The 17,376-nt window shown below is 41.5% G+C and overlaps 1 protein-coding gene across 1 annotated transcript; it reads right to left on the reverse strand.

Annotated features, from left to right (window-relative positions):
* Positions 1-1,019: 1,019 nt before the first annotated feature.
* On the reverse strand, positions 1,020-16,918 carry CD83 (CD83 molecule). Its single transcript, XM_054059090.1, has 5 exons — positions 16,677-16,918; positions 16,423-16,553; positions 6,192-6,405; positions 5,975-6,078; positions 1,020-4,206 (listed from the first exon to the last, which is right to left on the reverse strand). The coding sequence occupies exons 1-5, from the start codon at positions 16,717-16,719 to the stop codon at positions 4,048-4,050; spliced, it is 651 nt and encodes a 216-aa protein (XP_053915065.1). The 5' UTR covers positions 16,720-16,918; the 3' UTR covers positions 1,020-4,047.
* Between the last annotated feature and the right edge of the window lie 458 nt (positions 16,919-17,376).

Raw genomic sequence — 17,376 nt, forward strand, 5'->3', positions numbered from 1 at the left:
TGTTGGTAGATCACTTCCAATTTGCTTCTAACTATGCAGCTGTAACATAGTGTAGAAGTGTTATCTTTGAGTATAGAGACGAAGAAAATCAATTGCAGTTCCCAAGGGGCAGATGTATTGGTTGAGAAGGTCACTAAATACTTGCAGTTGCTCAATGGACTTGGAACCAGATTCCTGCTGTGCTGCATCACTGCTCAGCTCTGCTCTGAGAGGAGAGAGAAAGGAAGGGAATGCATGCACCAGGGAAATGCTCTTTATGCTCTCCAAAACAGTCTTATCAAGGGCAGAAGGAAGAAGGGAGACGTTTGGGCATTCAACGTGCCCAAAGAGCCAGATCCTGTTTGTATCATTCATAGGCGCATACTGAGGATTACTTTCATCCACATTGTTGAATACAAGCATGCTTGTAACTCCTGCTCAGGAGAAATAGATTGAAAAATGTTCAGCCTTTACAGGACATATTACTATTACAATGCTGTCAAGGTCACTGTCAGCCTGGGCTATCTGCTGTGTAAGTGCCAGCTGTACAAATCAGTCTCAGCTAAGGGCTATAATTCATACACTCAGCGTTTCATAGATTATGTCCTTTAGCTACCCCCTCGTTGCCATTTTGGATATTCATTTAACTCTTGTTTATGACTGTTGCAATTTCTCTTTGGGGTTATTTCCATGTGTGGTGCAGTGTTTGCTTTATATTCCTTAATCATATGTGTACAAACTCACTCTCTATGACTAATTTTATGTATAATGCTTATTGTTATTTCCTAATGCAGGTCATTCACCTGTGGACAAAACTACAGAAAAATGCAGGTTACAGTGAAAAAAAAATCAGTGAAGAAGTTACAAAACCCACAAGAAATATTAACAAGGAAGCTCCGGTGGTTAGAGCACCTAGAAGAGAGGAAACCTTGGATCTCTTCTCCGTTCTGCCCCAGACTTCTTCAGGAGCTTTCTGATTTCCAGGTATCTTAGCTTTTATTTATGAAAAAAAGGATTATGATATTTTCTACATCATGGATTTATTAAGATTAACTGAATTCCCGATTCTAAAGTGTATTGTAAGACAGTAATACAATGAACAGTTCTAGCATACAAATATGCTTTTACATTATCATGCAAAACTAAAGGCATCAATAATAAGAAGGGTGGGGAATAAAGCAGTTTTTCTGTCCAAAAAACCAATTAATCTGTATAATCAGAACAGACTCTTGATTGTGCAATCCACAATACATTCCCTTTAATAACAAAGTAATAAAGTCTAAAGAAGTGTGCGTGTGCTCATCTCCTCTATGCTGGGCTAGCTGAGCCAGTAACTGTGAAACTATGTTAATTGTACAGCTCGTTCTGTAAGGTTTTTGGCCAACACGTGACTGTTTTTTCCTTCCCTGTTAGTGTTGAAGTTGCTGTAATATGCCAGCTTTTATCTTTCAGTTGTCTGGTACTCATACATAATATCTCTAATATCTAATGTTAGTTTTTGTCCTACAATGCCACAATAGTTTTCTACATCCTTTATACCCCAGCCGTGCAGACGCCTTCACCGTTTTAGGACATTGCCTGTTTCTCTTCAGCTCTCTGATTCAGTCAAGCATCTCGGCATAAGACTTTCTCACTGCTTATGCTTTCTAAACTCTTTAACACATTTAAGCGGCCTTGAACATGATCACTTCTACTGCACAGCTGAGTCTACAACAAATCCCCAGAATCAACCAGCCTGAAACTTCTGAGCCTGAAATTCGACTCCCAGTGTTGTTGCCTCAGGCCGCATCTTCTACATTGCAGACAGTTTGGCTCGGGGAAAAAATAATGGGTATTGTTGCTTACACAAAGTCCCTTTTCTCATCCTGTATTATCTGATCTGATTCTATTTATACAGCGAGGAAATATTTTTTAAAGTGTTTCAGACTTTGGTGATGATTAATTATCAACCCCTTTCAAGTGAGTTTTCCCTTTCTTCTTCTTGTCTTCTCTCCTAATGAAAAACATAATAATAGTGAAAAAAATAAACAAAACATGGCTGTCAGATATTAAGCCATTCTGGCCAAATGGAGAAACTTGATGTACCTTATGTCAGTTATTACACAGGCACATTCAGTTCGCATTACGGTCGTCTAAACATACAGGTCACCCATGATTGTGCACCTTGTTTAAAAGTGACTACGGGTAGACTGAAACCCCCTCATGCTTTCCCTAATGACTTGCCTCTCAGTTGGGAACAGGTAGTTTAGAATGCACTTTGGACACAAAGGGAGATTTTGAGAACAATTTAGAATATCTTAGTTCCTTAGAAATGTTTAAAATGATCCATTGTTTAATCAATTAAACACACATACATGCTATCTCCCACAGAAGAGACAGGATCAGGCATCTACATTATTTGATGTAATTACGCTGCTTCTAAAATAAAATGCAATCTATGCAGAGTATTTCTGGGTTTATTTGCTGTATGTGGTACACAAAGACAAATGGTAGATTACCTCTGAATTTTTATTTCAAGTGTGTTACATGCATTTACATGTAAAAAATGATTATAAAAAAAGCAAATGTGGCATTAATTTACCATGCTTTAAGTAAATTGCATATCCCTTGTAATGATTCTTCTGATCAAGAATCCCTTGAACTCCACCAATGAAGACAGCTACACTGCTCACAGAGGCAATACTGAGTGGTGTACTGTGTTTTCCTCCCATCGGCGCTTCAAAAATCAGTCAAAAGATTATAGAAAGACCCTCCTTGTTATAGCCTGTAATTCCAAACTGCATCAAAAATCCTAATGTTGCACTATAACTCTTGAAGGATTTTTTTTTTTTAAGACTGTATTAAGTGCTTCCAAATTCACGTTTTGGCTCAAATTCTCATGTTGTGGCAAAAACACCCACAGTCACTTTATACTCCTCTTGCTTCACCTTCTGCACCAGCAGCCTGATAAGGAAGGTTGCTTGATTTCAGACTCCAGAACCTCTCTTGCTTTCTTTGCTCTGAGAGGACAAGTCTTCTTTCCTTTACATTGTATGCTTAAGTTCAGCTCTTCCCATTTAACTGTTTTGTATACGATACACAGTCAACACCAAAAGCATGTGCTCATATGTCTCATCTCCCATTCCTGTATCTCATAGCTGACTCAGTTCATCCCAAAGGTAAGGATGGATCTTCCAAGCCATGGATATCACTCATGTAACTTGATCGACATAGGTGTCACCTACATTTGTCTCCATGTTTCATAAACCACAAAATAAGTCATCTTTACATGTCCGTAATACCACTGGCTGCTTCATTCTTGGTTTTGCTGCTTTAAAGTTAAGAGTCTCATTGACACTTCCTATGGACTGCTGCATCAAGAGATGCCCCAGGGAAATATGTCCTTACTTCTCCTGCAGAGACAGAAAGATTCTCCTGGTACAGAAAGGCTGCCAGAATGTTTTCTCCCTTCTTACATTTCAGCCTGTCTGTCACTCTGAGATTTAAAAGTGAATGTTGATTTGATCCACCCAGGACAAGAGTATGAAGTCACCTCTTCAGCTTGCTTGAACATCACATGACAAGTTACATCCCTTTCGCAGTAAAGGAACTGCATCCAGAATCAGGCTCAGAACACAGACAGCCCCACACACTTAGCTTTTCAAACAGCAGCACCTGTTGTGCTTGCTTTTGAAAGATGAGAGCTATTAGTTCAGTGAAGAGCTTAATTAACCGGCTTTGCACTGGCACAGCTTCTCCATAACTTGGTCTTCTTATCATAGGAGTGTTCTTGCTCGGAACAAAAGGGCTGCATGGCAGAGTGAAATGAAGTTGCTATCAACTTCATAACAGCATCAAAACACCAGCTGCAATGGTATTTCTTAGCCACCTAATTCCCAAAAAGTTCCTGTAGCACACAGCAGTGCTTTTCAAAGGCTTGTCTAGCACAAGCAGAACACTGACAGGTTACCTACACTTTCAGGCTGTTCTGAAGAGGCCATATATTATCCTTTATTTCCTCTCTGTAGCACTTGGCCATCCAATTTATGTTGTGTTTACTGATCAACACGCAGTGCCGTCAACGTCACATTAGACAGAACTTGAGGTATGCCCAGTTTTGTAAGTGATGTCGCTGTTTAAATCCTGGAAAGTTGTCATTTCCTGTGTATTGATGAGGGTGAGCATGTGTTTCATATCTGGCCTGTTTTTTTGATAACTGGGAGACATACTCTCTTTCCTTAGACACGTCTGAAACAAAAAACAGAAAGGAATGCTTAAAACTGAGGTTTCCTATGAAAGGCAAATCTTTTAAAGTTTGAAAGTGTCACTTTTTCTCCTTGCTAACCATATATCACACCTTTTCCATTTGTTTGCCACCAGAATCACCCACTACAAAGGAAAGCTGCTGTTTCTTGCTCAGTCAGGGAGTTTTATAAGACAAAAGCTCTAGTCACAGAAAGAAATATACATTTAAGTCAAGTTTACATCTGAACAAGCCTTGCATCAAACTCTTGCAAGTGTGTTTCCACCTGTCTTTAGTGGAGGTCACTGCACAAAATATTTTCATCAAGTTGTCAAAGTAAAGCCCGAGTCCTGACACCAGTCTTAAACTTAACGTTGCTGCAGATTTGAGTGGAGATTGGACAGAGTCTCCACCAGAGGATAAGACAAGGCAACCTGTGAGAACTTAACAGGCATTTCAAATAATGAAGTTTGGATGTGAAATCACAGCATAATTAAACTGGTGAAAGCTAGGAAGATATCTAAGACTGGACCTCATCCCAGAACAAGATACACATAATACCACCAGAAAGGTTATGTTCACTACATAGCTCTGCTTGTTTTTAACTGCACCACTAAAACTGGGACTTTTTTTATGCATGGGAAGAAGTTTCTTTAGAAATACAAAGTTCTTTCAGGACACTGAGCAGAACAGGGGCATCTGTCTCTTCTGAGTGATATCCTTGCTTTCATACTTTCATCCTAACAAATTCCTGCAAGATTTATCTTGTCAAACTTTAGTCTGAACAGCACAAATTACTGGCAGGGTTGTCAATCTAAAAAACAGACAAGCATAAATTTAATTGCTTCCTGAAGATACATGAAAAGCTACATTTAGCTGCAGCTAATCAGATAGTCTCCAACCAACAGTTATGATTCATCTGCAGAGGAACAAAACAAGAAGGCAAATATGAAATAGGTAGCAAAAGTTAAATATGACCTCCCAGAATGGTAGGTTTTAATTAGAAATTCAGATGGGGATGCACTGTACAAAGACCCAAGGCTCATGTTGCCTTTATCCAGCAGGGACAAACTTCCTACTTTTTTTCTGCATGAGGCAGTGACTTCACTGTGCATGCAAAGCACAGTTTGTTTCTTTGAACTGAACTTCCCAAATACATCCTCTCACCATCTTTCCCAGAACTGCCTCTGCAATAAGGATAAAACCCTGAGGAGGTTCTTTTCCAAAGACCTTAAAATGCCTGCTTACTAAGAAAGACAGAGAGTGCCCATCTGAAATGGGTTTGTCACCAATTTGCAGGTGTGTGAACTGAGGCAAAAAATACACAGACTTGAACTCGTCCATCATGCCGCCTCACAAAGCAATGCCATAGGTGGGGAAGGGATCCCAGGACTCTATGCCTCCATCTTGAGCAAATGCTCTTCCTAAATACCAAACCATAAGAACTGTTGTTGTGCCCTTACACTGAAGAGTAGCGTGCACTCAGAGTAACTGGAAACAGAGATAGACAGCAGGGTGCAGGAAAATGACTGACTGGTTTGAGTTAGATCAGGGTGCAGTGAAACATTTTATCTCTTTGGGACTCCATCCTGTGTTCCTCATGCACCTGAATGTCGTTTGGCTTTGAAAATATTGTGCAAGTATTTAAAGGATTTGATCATAAATTAAGTATGAACACCAGCTTCTGACCAGCTGTGTTAAAGTGATTCTAGCAGAAGGGGATTTTTTTTGTTTGTATTTGTTGGTTTGTTTATGAGAAAGGAAATTACTTACACAGGTGAAAAAGATGAGCAGCAAGTAAAAAATCGCAAGGCAAGTCAGCATGAAAAGCTCAGTCTTGTATTTTTTCAATTTTTCATCTTCTATTCCAGGACAACCTAAAATGTAAAGTGAGGTGTTATATTGTTCTGGTAATTTTAAAATATTTTTGAACTGTTACCTTCATAAAATGCCACACAGAGCTCAGGACAGCCAAGCATCTTTATTGTACCTGTTACTTTTAGTGTGACTGTACTGCTCAAATTATGTTCTCCATGCTGTTCCATCAAAGCACACTTATACATCCCGCTGTTTTGGGTGGTTGCATTTTTGATCTTCAGTGAGAAGTAGGTGTCATTGGACAGCTCCAGGGACCCCCCAACTTTTGGATAATGAGATTCCACATCAAGGACTTTCCATGCTATTCCTTCGTCATCTCCAGCCATCTGGAAAACACAAATACATTTCTTATCTTGGGCAACAGTGTCATCCTGAGTTTCAGGGGAAAGAGAGTTCTTCTAAAGTCAGCTTATGGCTGAAAATGCAGAGGCTGAAAAGAGGCAGAAGAGAGAGGGAGGAACCTCAAATGCATCTAATGCATTCATGCTCACAACCGAAAGTATTTGCTTTTTGCTTAAATAGAAACTATATTTATAAATACATACTATAGATTTCTTCTGTAATAGCTTCTTAATCTGCCTCACCTGCATTCAGTCCTGGTAGAGATGTAATATGACAAAAGGCAGCAGTAGAGTTTGCTCTCAAAGTGTCTGTGGTGAGGCCCCAAAAGAGTTCAAACAGAGAAAGACAATCCTCTGGGACAGAGCTGAGGCAGCAAGAGGCAGCTCTACCCAGCTGCTTAGCAGTGGCTCTGGGGACAGAAGTACCCAGGAGAACATGACAGCGGGCAGATAGGCTCTACCACTGCCTGTGCTTCTCCTGCCAGCACACTTGCTGCCATGTGGTGATGCGAATTAAACCTACCCAACTGGCAAGCACATTGCAGCACACCAATTCTTCCAGCATGGGCTGGCATCCTCCCAGTCACCTTGCAGCCCAGAGATCCTTATGGGAATGCAGCCCTGGAAACTGTGCTTCCCTGTACTAGTTTATGTACAGATGACCCCTGAAACCACAGTGCCTTTCTAGAGGAATGCGGGTTCCCCCCTATGCCCTTCCCTCCCTTCCACTCTTTATTGGAACCAAAGAACAAAAAATTGCTTCAACTCTTTCAGATTCAATTGCGTGAAGGTCACAAGCAGGTTCTGGTGCACTTGGGGAGCATTTGTATGTTGAATTTCTTAATTGTAACCAGAAGAGCAACATTTCTTGGCATTGCTGAGAGGCTGCTGGAGGAATGAAGTGTATTCCCAGAACAGTTTATACTATAGGGCAATAGGATGCACTGAAAACAACAATTGGCTAAGAATGACAAAGAAGAGAGAAATCGCTAACTTGATTTGAAAGATGGGAGAAGGGTTTGAATTAGCCCATGCCCATTCTTATTCATTGACATTGCTGCCTGGAATTCAAGGTAGTGTGCCCTCCATGAAGGTTTCCTGACTAATGAATTCAGTCTTTCTGTAGACCAACAGAGCCAGAGCCAGCTCATACAGTCCAAACCTCTAACTAATGTAAGCCAAGGCTTTTTTATTGTTAGTATTTTATTTTAATAGACACATTTTAGGGTTGCGTGTTGGTGCCTACTTTCTATCAGTACAGCTACCACATCAGAGTATAACAGTCACACTGTAAGTTATTAAAATTAACACAATTTTCTCATACTAAGGCCATGAGTATCTGGTTTCCTTTTCATGTATTTACGTGAGGAAAGCATGCTCAGGAGCTTGGGGAGAATTATGGGCCTGATGCTGCATAATACTTTGCTACTTTGGAACTCTTAAAATGATGTAAAACAAGCTGCAAGTTGGGGAACTTTTCAAGAACTGGGGAATCAGACTGCAGTACAAGATTTTCATAATCGTGAAGATCCTTCCTCAGAAAGGTTTGGGGTTTTTTTAGTGCATCAACTGAAACACAGCGCAGTAATTCCCTGGGGCTTTCCATGCATTACCCAGCCAGAGGGAAGAAAGTACCTTCTTCCTCTTAATCCCAAAATACATTTACCCCAGCTTCTCTTTCTTATTCACTTAGTCCCAAGTACCTATGAGAAAAGCAGTATCTATCATGATCAGGCTGTAGGGACACTGTGCTACAGAGATTTAGATATTTTCAGGCCCAGTACATTGTCAAAGATGTGGCCAGAGGAATTACAATACCCAGGCTGGGCTCAGCTCTGGTTACAAAGGGGTCAATAGCAGTTAAGTGGATAGAGTTGACCTCCCCCAGATCTAATTTTTGCCACTCTCCCTTCCCTTACTACCTCCTTTCTCAGTGAAATATAAAACTACCTGCAGGGCAACAAAGAGAACCAGCTTGCCTGCCCTTCGCATTGCCCTAAAACGCAGATAGGAGCTCCGAGCTACACACTGAAAATTGGGGGGGGAAGAGTCTTTCACTTTTTCATTCACTGGTAACATAAATAATTGCTGTATTGGGTGGTACATTGTGTTGTGATTCTCGTGCCTGAGACCTGGGCACTGAAAACACTTCAATCTTTCTATATGCAATCGCAACCACCGCTGCTATTATAAGGGAGGAGTAAATTAAGTCCAGGTATCCAATGTCTGACCATGAGCTTATTCCCAGTGAGATTTTTTGTAAGTGATCTAACTTCCCTATTTTATGAGGACACTTAGTGATAGGATTGATTATTGCCCTGAAAGCTTTTCGAGGTGCTCAGCTGCTGTCACAAGTCCAGTGATGGTGACCTTGGGGCCAAGCAAGTAAAAACTTTGCCTTGCACGGACCTGTTCTGTGTAAGGCAAAGCACTGTCCATGAAACCCGTGGAAAAAAAAAAAGGAAGAAAAAGTTACTTTGTGGCTTAATGCTGCTTCCTTGCTTGGGGAGAAACTTGTCTCGATCTGGATGAGGCTCGCAAACCTTTGCATTTGCGAAGGAGGAGGAATGCTTTATGTGTTTGGGGGGGTAAATCGGGGTTTGCACGCCTCTCTTTCTCCATTAAATCTCCAGAGCAAGGGCAGGCAAAGCAGTCAGGCCTGGTGCTTGCGTGCCCAGCAGCTTTCCCTACATTTTTTAGGCTACAGAGACACCTGGTGGCATTTTTTCAGCCTTTTCATGCAGCTCATCCATCCCGTTGCAGAGGTCACAGCAACCCTTTCTCTGATGCCTGAACCAAGGCTTTTTCCACTGCAATCTTACCTCCTATTGTCTTATAAAGAAAACATCAATCCCTCCCTCATTAAAGTCTCTAAGCAGCGAGGAAACTTCTGAGCAAATTTGCAGAATGTGCCCCCACATCCCAGGCGCGTAAAAGGAAGTCCATGGGATGTTCAGTAAGGTCATCATTCTGCCTCTTGCTCTATTCAAGCTAACCTCTTTTCCCTCCAAACCTAATTAAAATTACAAAAATGCCACTTTGTTTGCCACCTCCTGCGAATTACTTGGCAGACTCTCACTAGACAGATCATTTCACAGCTCAAGCTCCTATGATAATCCAGCGCTAATTTATGCCAAGTCTCCTCCAGGTGATACCACAGCCCAAGGTAAATGCTAGGGGTTTTACCTAATTAATTCTACACAAGCTTAAAGGGATCGAAGCAAGCGCTGTCAGTGGCAGCAATCCTCTTGCATAGGGACCATCCTCTTCTTTAATCAGCAACAAAACATTCTCTGCCTGTGTTTCATTTGCATTTCATTTCACTTCCACCTCACTAGCACGCAAGCTGCAGCACGCCAGCTCCCCCTGCTCCCCACCTCCAAAGGGAGGAGAAAAAGAGGTAGCCTTTTTCTGCTCCCGTGTTTGTTGTTAATGGCTTTACCAAAATTCAAAAGGCAAATTAAGACTCACACCGGTAAAAATACTACTGAACCTATTTGCATAAAAAGGGCCTCATTAGTCTGCTGGCTGCTGGGGGTTACTGAAGCAAGAATTTTGCTGGGAAACGGGGACCTGTAGGCTGGCAGCATCATTCCACCTATATGTGTAAAACTACACATTAAGAAAATTGAACGACAAAAGAAATGTGAGTTTATGTTTATTGTCACATAGGCATTGGCCAGCGGTAATGTCTGTGAAAGGCTTTTTCATAAATCAGCTGGAGCACTAAGTCTGTTGTTTTCCATCACCTCCATAGCAATGAGAGAAAATGCCAACCGAAGGGGTTGGTACTGTCCAACACCTTCATTAACAACCTGGACAGTGGGACAGTGCACATGCTCAGCAAGTTTCTAGATGACACGGAACTGCGAGGAATGGCTGATATGACAGAAGGTTATGCTGCCATCCAGGGTTACCTCAATAGGGTGCATACATGGGCTGAGAGGAACTTCATGGAGTCCAGCAACTGGAAATGCCAAGTCCTGCCCCTGAGAAGGAATAACCCTGGGCACTAGAACAGGATGGGACTACCCTGCTGGAAAGGCCCTGATGTCCTAGTGGACACCAACTCGGCCATGAGCCAGCGATGAGGCCTTGTGGCAAAGAAGACCTGAGCTGCACTACGCAAAACATCTCCAGCAGATGGAGGGAGGTGATACTTCTCTGCTCAATGCTGGTGAGACACACCTGGAGTGCTAGGTTCAGTGCTGAGATTCCTAGTACAAGAGAGACATGGACTTATTGGAAAGACTGCAGAGAAGGGCCACAAAGACAACTAAAGATTGGGAGCATCTGACATATGAGGAGAGGCTCAGAGAGTTGCGACAGTTCAGTGTAGAGGAAAACAAGGCTCAGGGTCATCTTATCAATATGTACCTGATTGCCAGAGGGATAAAGAACCTGAAGCCAGATTCTTCTCAGTGGCCTCCAGAGACAAGACAAGAGGCAATGAGCACACACTGAAATTCAGGAGATTACATTTAAATACAAGAAAAACCTTTTTTATTGTGGGATTGGTTGAACACTGTAATGGGCTGTGCAGTACGAGCTGCCCAGAATGAGTGGAGAGTCTCCATCCTTGGAGATATTGAAAACCTAACTGGACACAGTCCTGAGCAATCAGCTCTATTTGCCTTATTTCAGGGCATTTAGTTGAAAGTTATTCTACTTCCCAAAAGCTTGGAAACACTTGATCTAAAGAGGCTGTGATTTTCCCACATGTGTTCTCCAGACAATTGACTAATTCCTGCTAAGTTTCTCTTTTTTGGTAAGAATGTAATGGTGGTGATGCAACAGATATTTAAATGGGGTAGGTTTGATTGAAAATACTGCTGAGCAGAGAACATTTCTGTTCTATGACTGATGAATTATGAGAAATAGGTAGAATAATTAGGCCTCCAAAATTTAAGTGCTCTTCAGCAAATGCTTCTTTTTCAGAGAACTAAAAACAAGGTGGAAGAAGGAGGGGGTACAGTTTTCTCAGTCCTAGCTGGTTGGGATTTAGCTGCAGTTTTGAAAACTGCTATAGCATTACATGACAGCGCCACTAAACAAAGGCAACTCATGCATGCTGTAGGACTTACAACCAACTAATAAATTAAACCCTAATTTTACCATGTACGTGTGAGAGCAAGAAGCTGTTAAGTCAACTCAAGTTCTCTGCTCTCTTTTAGTACTTTTTCTCATTGAACTTTTCCCAGACTAAGGTGGTACATTGGCTCCCAGGTAAATCGAAGTGCCCATATAATCCACTTTTCCCATAAAGGCAAATTTTATTTCAAACAAAATTATTCAAATCCAAAACTGATGTCAGTTGAAAGGTGGAATGTATTAACATTAATTCATTTTCTTCCGAGGGTGGGATGATTGTAGAAATGGTTTTGTTTAAAATTATACCAGAAATAGTGGCCAAGTTGAAATTTCCGACTGCTAAAGAGATCTAAAAGCTATGTACAGCCAGAAGGAATTTATTTTGTGAAGCAAAATATCTAGAAATCTGGCGGTGCCAAACAGCCAACATATAATGAATCACAACTGAGCTGAAACCGCTTAATAGGTGCATTTTTCAGCACAAAAGCACTTTCACATTTGATTAGTACTGAAGGTACATCCATATGGTTCCTATACAGTGTCATGTAGAGATATTGATGTTAAATTTGAAAAAAACAGACATAAATTGTGGGCACATGTGACTCTGACTGTGCTTTAGAGGGGAAACAAAGAAGAAGAAAAGAAAAACCAAAACCCAGACCCAAAATAATAGAAAAGGAACTGCATGTGAGAGACGAGCCAGCTGGAAAAGCCCTCTGACTCAGTCACACAGCCTTTTTTTCTTTTTTTTCAGCTAAGGGCATCCAGCGCTAGTTCATGTCAGCCGAAGGAATTGTTTTGGTCCTAAAGTCATTTCCACTGCTCCATTCCTGTCTGAATCATCAATGTGTTGGAGCTACTTGGAGCTGAATAGGTGTCTGAGGAGCATTTGACTGCATTTATTCAGGTATTTTAGAAATTAGACTGAAGTAATTTAGCGACTATTTACCTATGCTAATAGGTAATAGCTATGCACACTCAGCAAAAGTAATTTCCTTTGAAGGAAGGTGTAATTAATATTAAACATCTTGAAGGTTAATTCTGATTTTGTAATATGATTTCCCCATCTAATTCTGTCACAATTTTATATTTTTGAGGGAAGTGTTATAAAGTTAACAGACTTCTCTCCATTGAAGTACTGACTTCTTTCCTCTTCCTCAAGAATTGTTTTAGATTAAGGCCTTTCTGGCTATCACATGAACAAAATAGCAAAATATCCACTGGGACTTCATTTGCATGTGTTTAAACTTGGTTTTCAAACTGGATATAAAGTGATAATTATGAGGTTTTATGAAGTGGTTCTCATTTTCAATGTACTACACAAAAAGAAACCATTCACTTTTCAATAGTCCTATGAGGCAGAAAGGTAAGTAAAATTTCATTACCCAGGTTCTTGTTACACAGTTGGGCCATAGAGATTCAAACCAGTATTTCCATATACAATTCCCAGAGCCTGGGTGCAAAAAAGACTGAGTTTTAAGTTTCCAGGTGGTAAACTTCCACGCTGCTCATGTACGTTTTTATGGTGTGTAGGTTGCCCAGCAGTCCTAAAAATGAACCACACTTACAGGGTATCATCATTATGAACTCTGTAGCTTTTCAATGGCCGGAGTGAATGTGACAAGAGCTGCACCAGGCTAGAAGAGGACTTGGTGCTCTATCTTCTCCCTAGTGTGCTAGGCCTGCCCACTTCACCTATTTCTAAGTGAAAATAGCTTTGTCTCAGCTGACTATGATCCTGATTCTGTGCAGAACTACTTAAACATGTGGCTTCATGTATTCAAATAATCTAATTAGCTTCAAGAATACTGAGTGCACAACAGGTTAAACCCTAAACCCTTTTGCAGTATAAGACATTAGCAAAAGTGAAGGAACTGTTGAATGCAATCCTTCCCTTTTACACCCAGTTGGACTTTTGACACCAGGATATTAACTCCTTTAAACAATTCTTTATCCATATAAAACTGGAAAAGCAAGTACTTTGAAACAGTATTCTTTTTTTTAAGCAGATCATAACAAGCTATTTAAAAGTACCTCTCAACTGGTCAGAACATAGAGATTTGCCACCGGGAAGATGGGGTTTGTTCACTGAGCATTCACCCTGCAGGAGCAGCTGCATCTGCAGCACCATAACATTGTCACCATCATTTTTTTAAGGCAGCAGAAGCAAAGGTTAATTACTTGCATTTACTACACAGTTCGAAGTGATCTCATACAAAAGATTTAGCTCAACAGGTGCTTGAACTTTACAATCTGAAATTTCATACCATTTGTTGGAATTACCTTCTAATTAGCCCTTTGGGGGTATACGTGTTTATTGACTAATCCTTCAGTAGTTGTTTTTTTAAATAACAGATTAATTTTGTATGTTGGTTAGCCCAGCCATGGTCTGCCATTCCTCCGGCCTCCTTTTTGCAGTGTTGAGTGGAGTCGGCAGCATAGAGCCAAAGCAAGGAAAGGAGAGAGAAGCAATAGAGCAGAGCAGAGAGAAGCGGAGAGGAGAGGGTTTCAAGCTGCTGCCTATTTAGCTAGACCCTCGAGTAGAAGAAATACTGCTTCTTCAGCACTAAACACTGAGCCTAAATTCCTTTTTCCTGCTGATACTCGGACTTTTTTTGCTTTAGTGCTCTGTTCTTCCTAATATGGCTGCGAGCGTGCCTTGATCTAGCATCACCAAGCATTAACTGCCTGTCCTCACTTCCCACCTGTCTCCTGTGATAAGCAATCAGAAGACCACAGCGCCATGGTTGGTGCCATCAGTCCCTGAGGATGGTGGCAAGAGATGAAGATAGCTAGATTTTGACACTTCTGGTAGTTTTGGCAGTGCCAGCAGAGGAAAAAAACCCAAAACGTGAGGACTTGTCAAGCCAGGCAGTGGAAAAACAGTCTCTTCCTGAGCAAAACAGATGAAGTAGAAAGAGCAAGGAGACCATGGAGGGAGAGGAAGTTGGCGGGGCAGGGCATATGCAGTGGAAGTCTGGACTGTAACAACACAAGTGCTGCAAAGGGAAGCAGCACTAGTGAGAGCTACCAAGGAACGAGCACACACAAAAGGCATCATCAAATATCACGCTTCCCTACATGTGGAGTTGTTTTGTGCCCAGGTGCAACTGTAGAGAGCTACGAGACAGCACAAAATTGTGTTTATGGCGTTTTCTTATGCTCTTTCATAAGGCAATGTTTTTTGGCTCTTGTTTGCTCTTGGCCACTGAACCCAGGAGGTCATCAGTATGTTGAAACTGTTTTCATTTTTATTGACTTTCAACACTGCTTTGGTGGAGAATTTTCAGGGATTCAGCCAACCTCTCTGTTTAGTCCTCACTCACCTATTACTACTTCTGCTCAACTCCCCCAGGTCCACCAGACTGCATGGTTTGCAGTCTGCAATGAAGTCCCTGCCCTGCCTAGACTTTGCAGGAAACATGAAGCCTTAAATAATGTATCTGTATGGAAATTATACAGCTTTATCCAGCTTTTGAAGCAGAAAGCTGAAAAGAGTAAGTTGACACCTACCCCCGCTCCCATAATAATGTTCAACAAAATGCATTATTCTCTCCTCTCTGCCTTCCACCCATGCTTAGCTCAGCATTTTGGAGAAAGAAAGGGTCTATAGATGCTGCACTTGGGCTGGTAGCCAGATGTTCAAAACAGCTCTTTCAGAGTTAGGCAGTTTTGGGTTGCAGTTGTCATCTAATCGGTAGGCAGCATGGTTGTACAAGCACTGAAACTCAGACGCATTGCAAGGTTCAACCACAGAAGCCCTATCTAATAACACTGTTGGTTTACTGCAGGGAATAATTTTAAAACTGTATCTGACCAAACTGATGGGGAAGCCAAGGTTGTGGCTTTGTGTTCTGACAGAGATAAATTAACAGGTTTTGCCCACAAAAAGCTTCACCTTCCTTCCCACCACTCTCATATCACATAGGAATGTAATAAACTATGTAACTCACAAAATCTTTGTTCACATGTTAATTTTCCACTATTACAACAGGCAAAAGAGTTGACTTAACAGGCAACCAAAGGAGCACCAGGATTGGCCCACAGCAAAGCAGCAGGAATGCATGGCTGGGAGTGGGGAGAACAAAACCTTCCTTTATTTCCTGTTAATTTGTCTCACATCATAAGCTGAAACTATGCACTGAGATGCAAATACATGGTACCATACAGCAAATCAACAGCCATTTCTTCAACAACCGGGCAACTCTGTTTCTTTTCCTATGAGAAATTCTATCTTGAAGGTGTAGAGCAGGACTTTTCTGCTCATTAGTCAATTGATCCCAGTAGCCCCTCCTGCAAACAGGTGGTCAGCAGGGCTCTCCTGCTTTGGAGCTGGGAATTCTGAATCAGGGCAGTCAAGATGTGACTTTTACTTTGTGACTGCAAAGAGATAACTCAGAATTTCTAGCTCTCCATCTGCCTTCTGCATACCCTGCCCTTATGCCCACCCCACTAGCCAAACCTTCCTAAGGAATTGCAAATGCTTATTTAGTTCTTCTATTTCGAAGGTAAAAAAAAAAAAAGACTCAGTTCATGGTGGGGAGCTGAAATTGCAAAGTTTTAAGTACCATTTTTTGCTCTATAGAAAAATCCTTGAAAGACTCCTCTTTGGAGTAGTATTTGGCAGGCTGTATATAGGCCATCACCTGAATTCTGATCCCTGGAAGCCAGCAATAGTTAGATAGAAAAGCAGGCCAGGGATCACGCTCCAATAGCATCTACAGTCTGACTACAATGACAGGGAAAACGCCTTTTCTGCAGAATTAGCTCAAATGCTTTCACTGCTGCCTTATCTCTGCTGCACTGACAGGAGGAGCCTTCTTCACAAAATAACACATTTTGTACAATACAAGCCAGTATCAGGTAGGAAGGCAAAGCAGAATGCTCAAGTAACTTAGGCTTTTTTCTTACTTTATACCAAGATGCTCTCTGGTAGGTGATTGAGGTGTCCCGGAGAATTTTACAGGGCAGCAGAGCTTCTTCAGCACATCTCACAGCAATGTCTGGGACTGTCATAGAAACGCCATGGATCAAGCACCGAACTGCAAAGCACAGGTACACATCACCTTTAGAAGAAACTGGTAATCCTTCCTGTCTTCCCTAAACATATCCCCACAAAATAAATGTGAAAGACCAGAAAGAAAAATATAAGGATCCCCACTTACCACTACACAGGATGATGAGCAGAGCATAGAATACCAAAGACATGGTTCTTACTGCTTCAAATCACAGAGCAGCAGCAGCAGTGCACGTCTTTGCAGAATGGACTATGACAGCAGAATGAAACTGCTACTGCTTGTAGAGTGATATTTCTGGAGGCAGACTGGGGAATACCCAAAACATCTTATCTTGAAGTCTTGTGGTCACAGGGAAAATCCCCATGTGTAGGGTCCAGTGCTCCTCCCATTAAATCTGTTAGGTCACTCCCATTCCTGCAACCGCCTGCACTGGTAGCACCTTACCTCCCTTTTTAACCTCTCCCACCCCTGCCCACTCTGAGCTGACCTGAACAGAAATAAGGTCAATCGTGGAGCATGGTGGGTCAGCGTGAAGGGCACTAACAGCAGGGAAAAGGTCTGTCAGTCTCCCAAAATGCCTTCTAAACTTTCTCTGTGCAGCTCTAACAGAACAATGTCTGTGAAAAGGCTGGCCATGTGAAGCAACATTTCTGAAATCATATTTAAGCCCACAGATCATAACACCATGAGGACACTGTGACTTGGATCTAAGGGCTAAGTGGGAATTTACAGCATGGCTGAGCAATACCAATTCTATTTCTATAGTGTGACACATGTAAATCCCCATATGGACACTCATAACGTAGAATCAGCATTGTTCTTAATGTATTTTATTATTTTCAAGGCA

This window comes from Cuculus canorus, chromosome 2 (assembly GCF_017976375.1).
Source record: "Cuculus canorus isolate bCucCan1 chromosome 2, bCucCan1.pri, whole genome shotgun sequence".
In the NCBI taxonomy this organism is placed as follows: Eukaryota; Metazoa; Chordata; class Aves; order Cuculiformes; family Cuculidae; genus Cuculus; species Cuculus canorus.

Excerpts from the sequence above, each read along its gene's own strand:
- CD83 (XM_054059090.1), bottom strand. The coding sequence starts at position 16,719 with ATGTCTTTGGTATTCTATGCTCTGCTCATCATCCTGTGTAGTG. Across the intron at positions 6,406-16,422 it reads AGAGAGCATCTTGGTATAAA|ATGGCTGGAGATGACGAAGG; the intron begins GTAAGAAAAAAG and ends TGTGTTTTCCAG. Across the intron at positions 4,207-5,974 it reads TGCTCATCTTTTTCACCTGT|ACGTGTCTAAGGAAAGAGAG; the intron begins GTAAGTAATTTC and ends TTTTTGTTTCAG.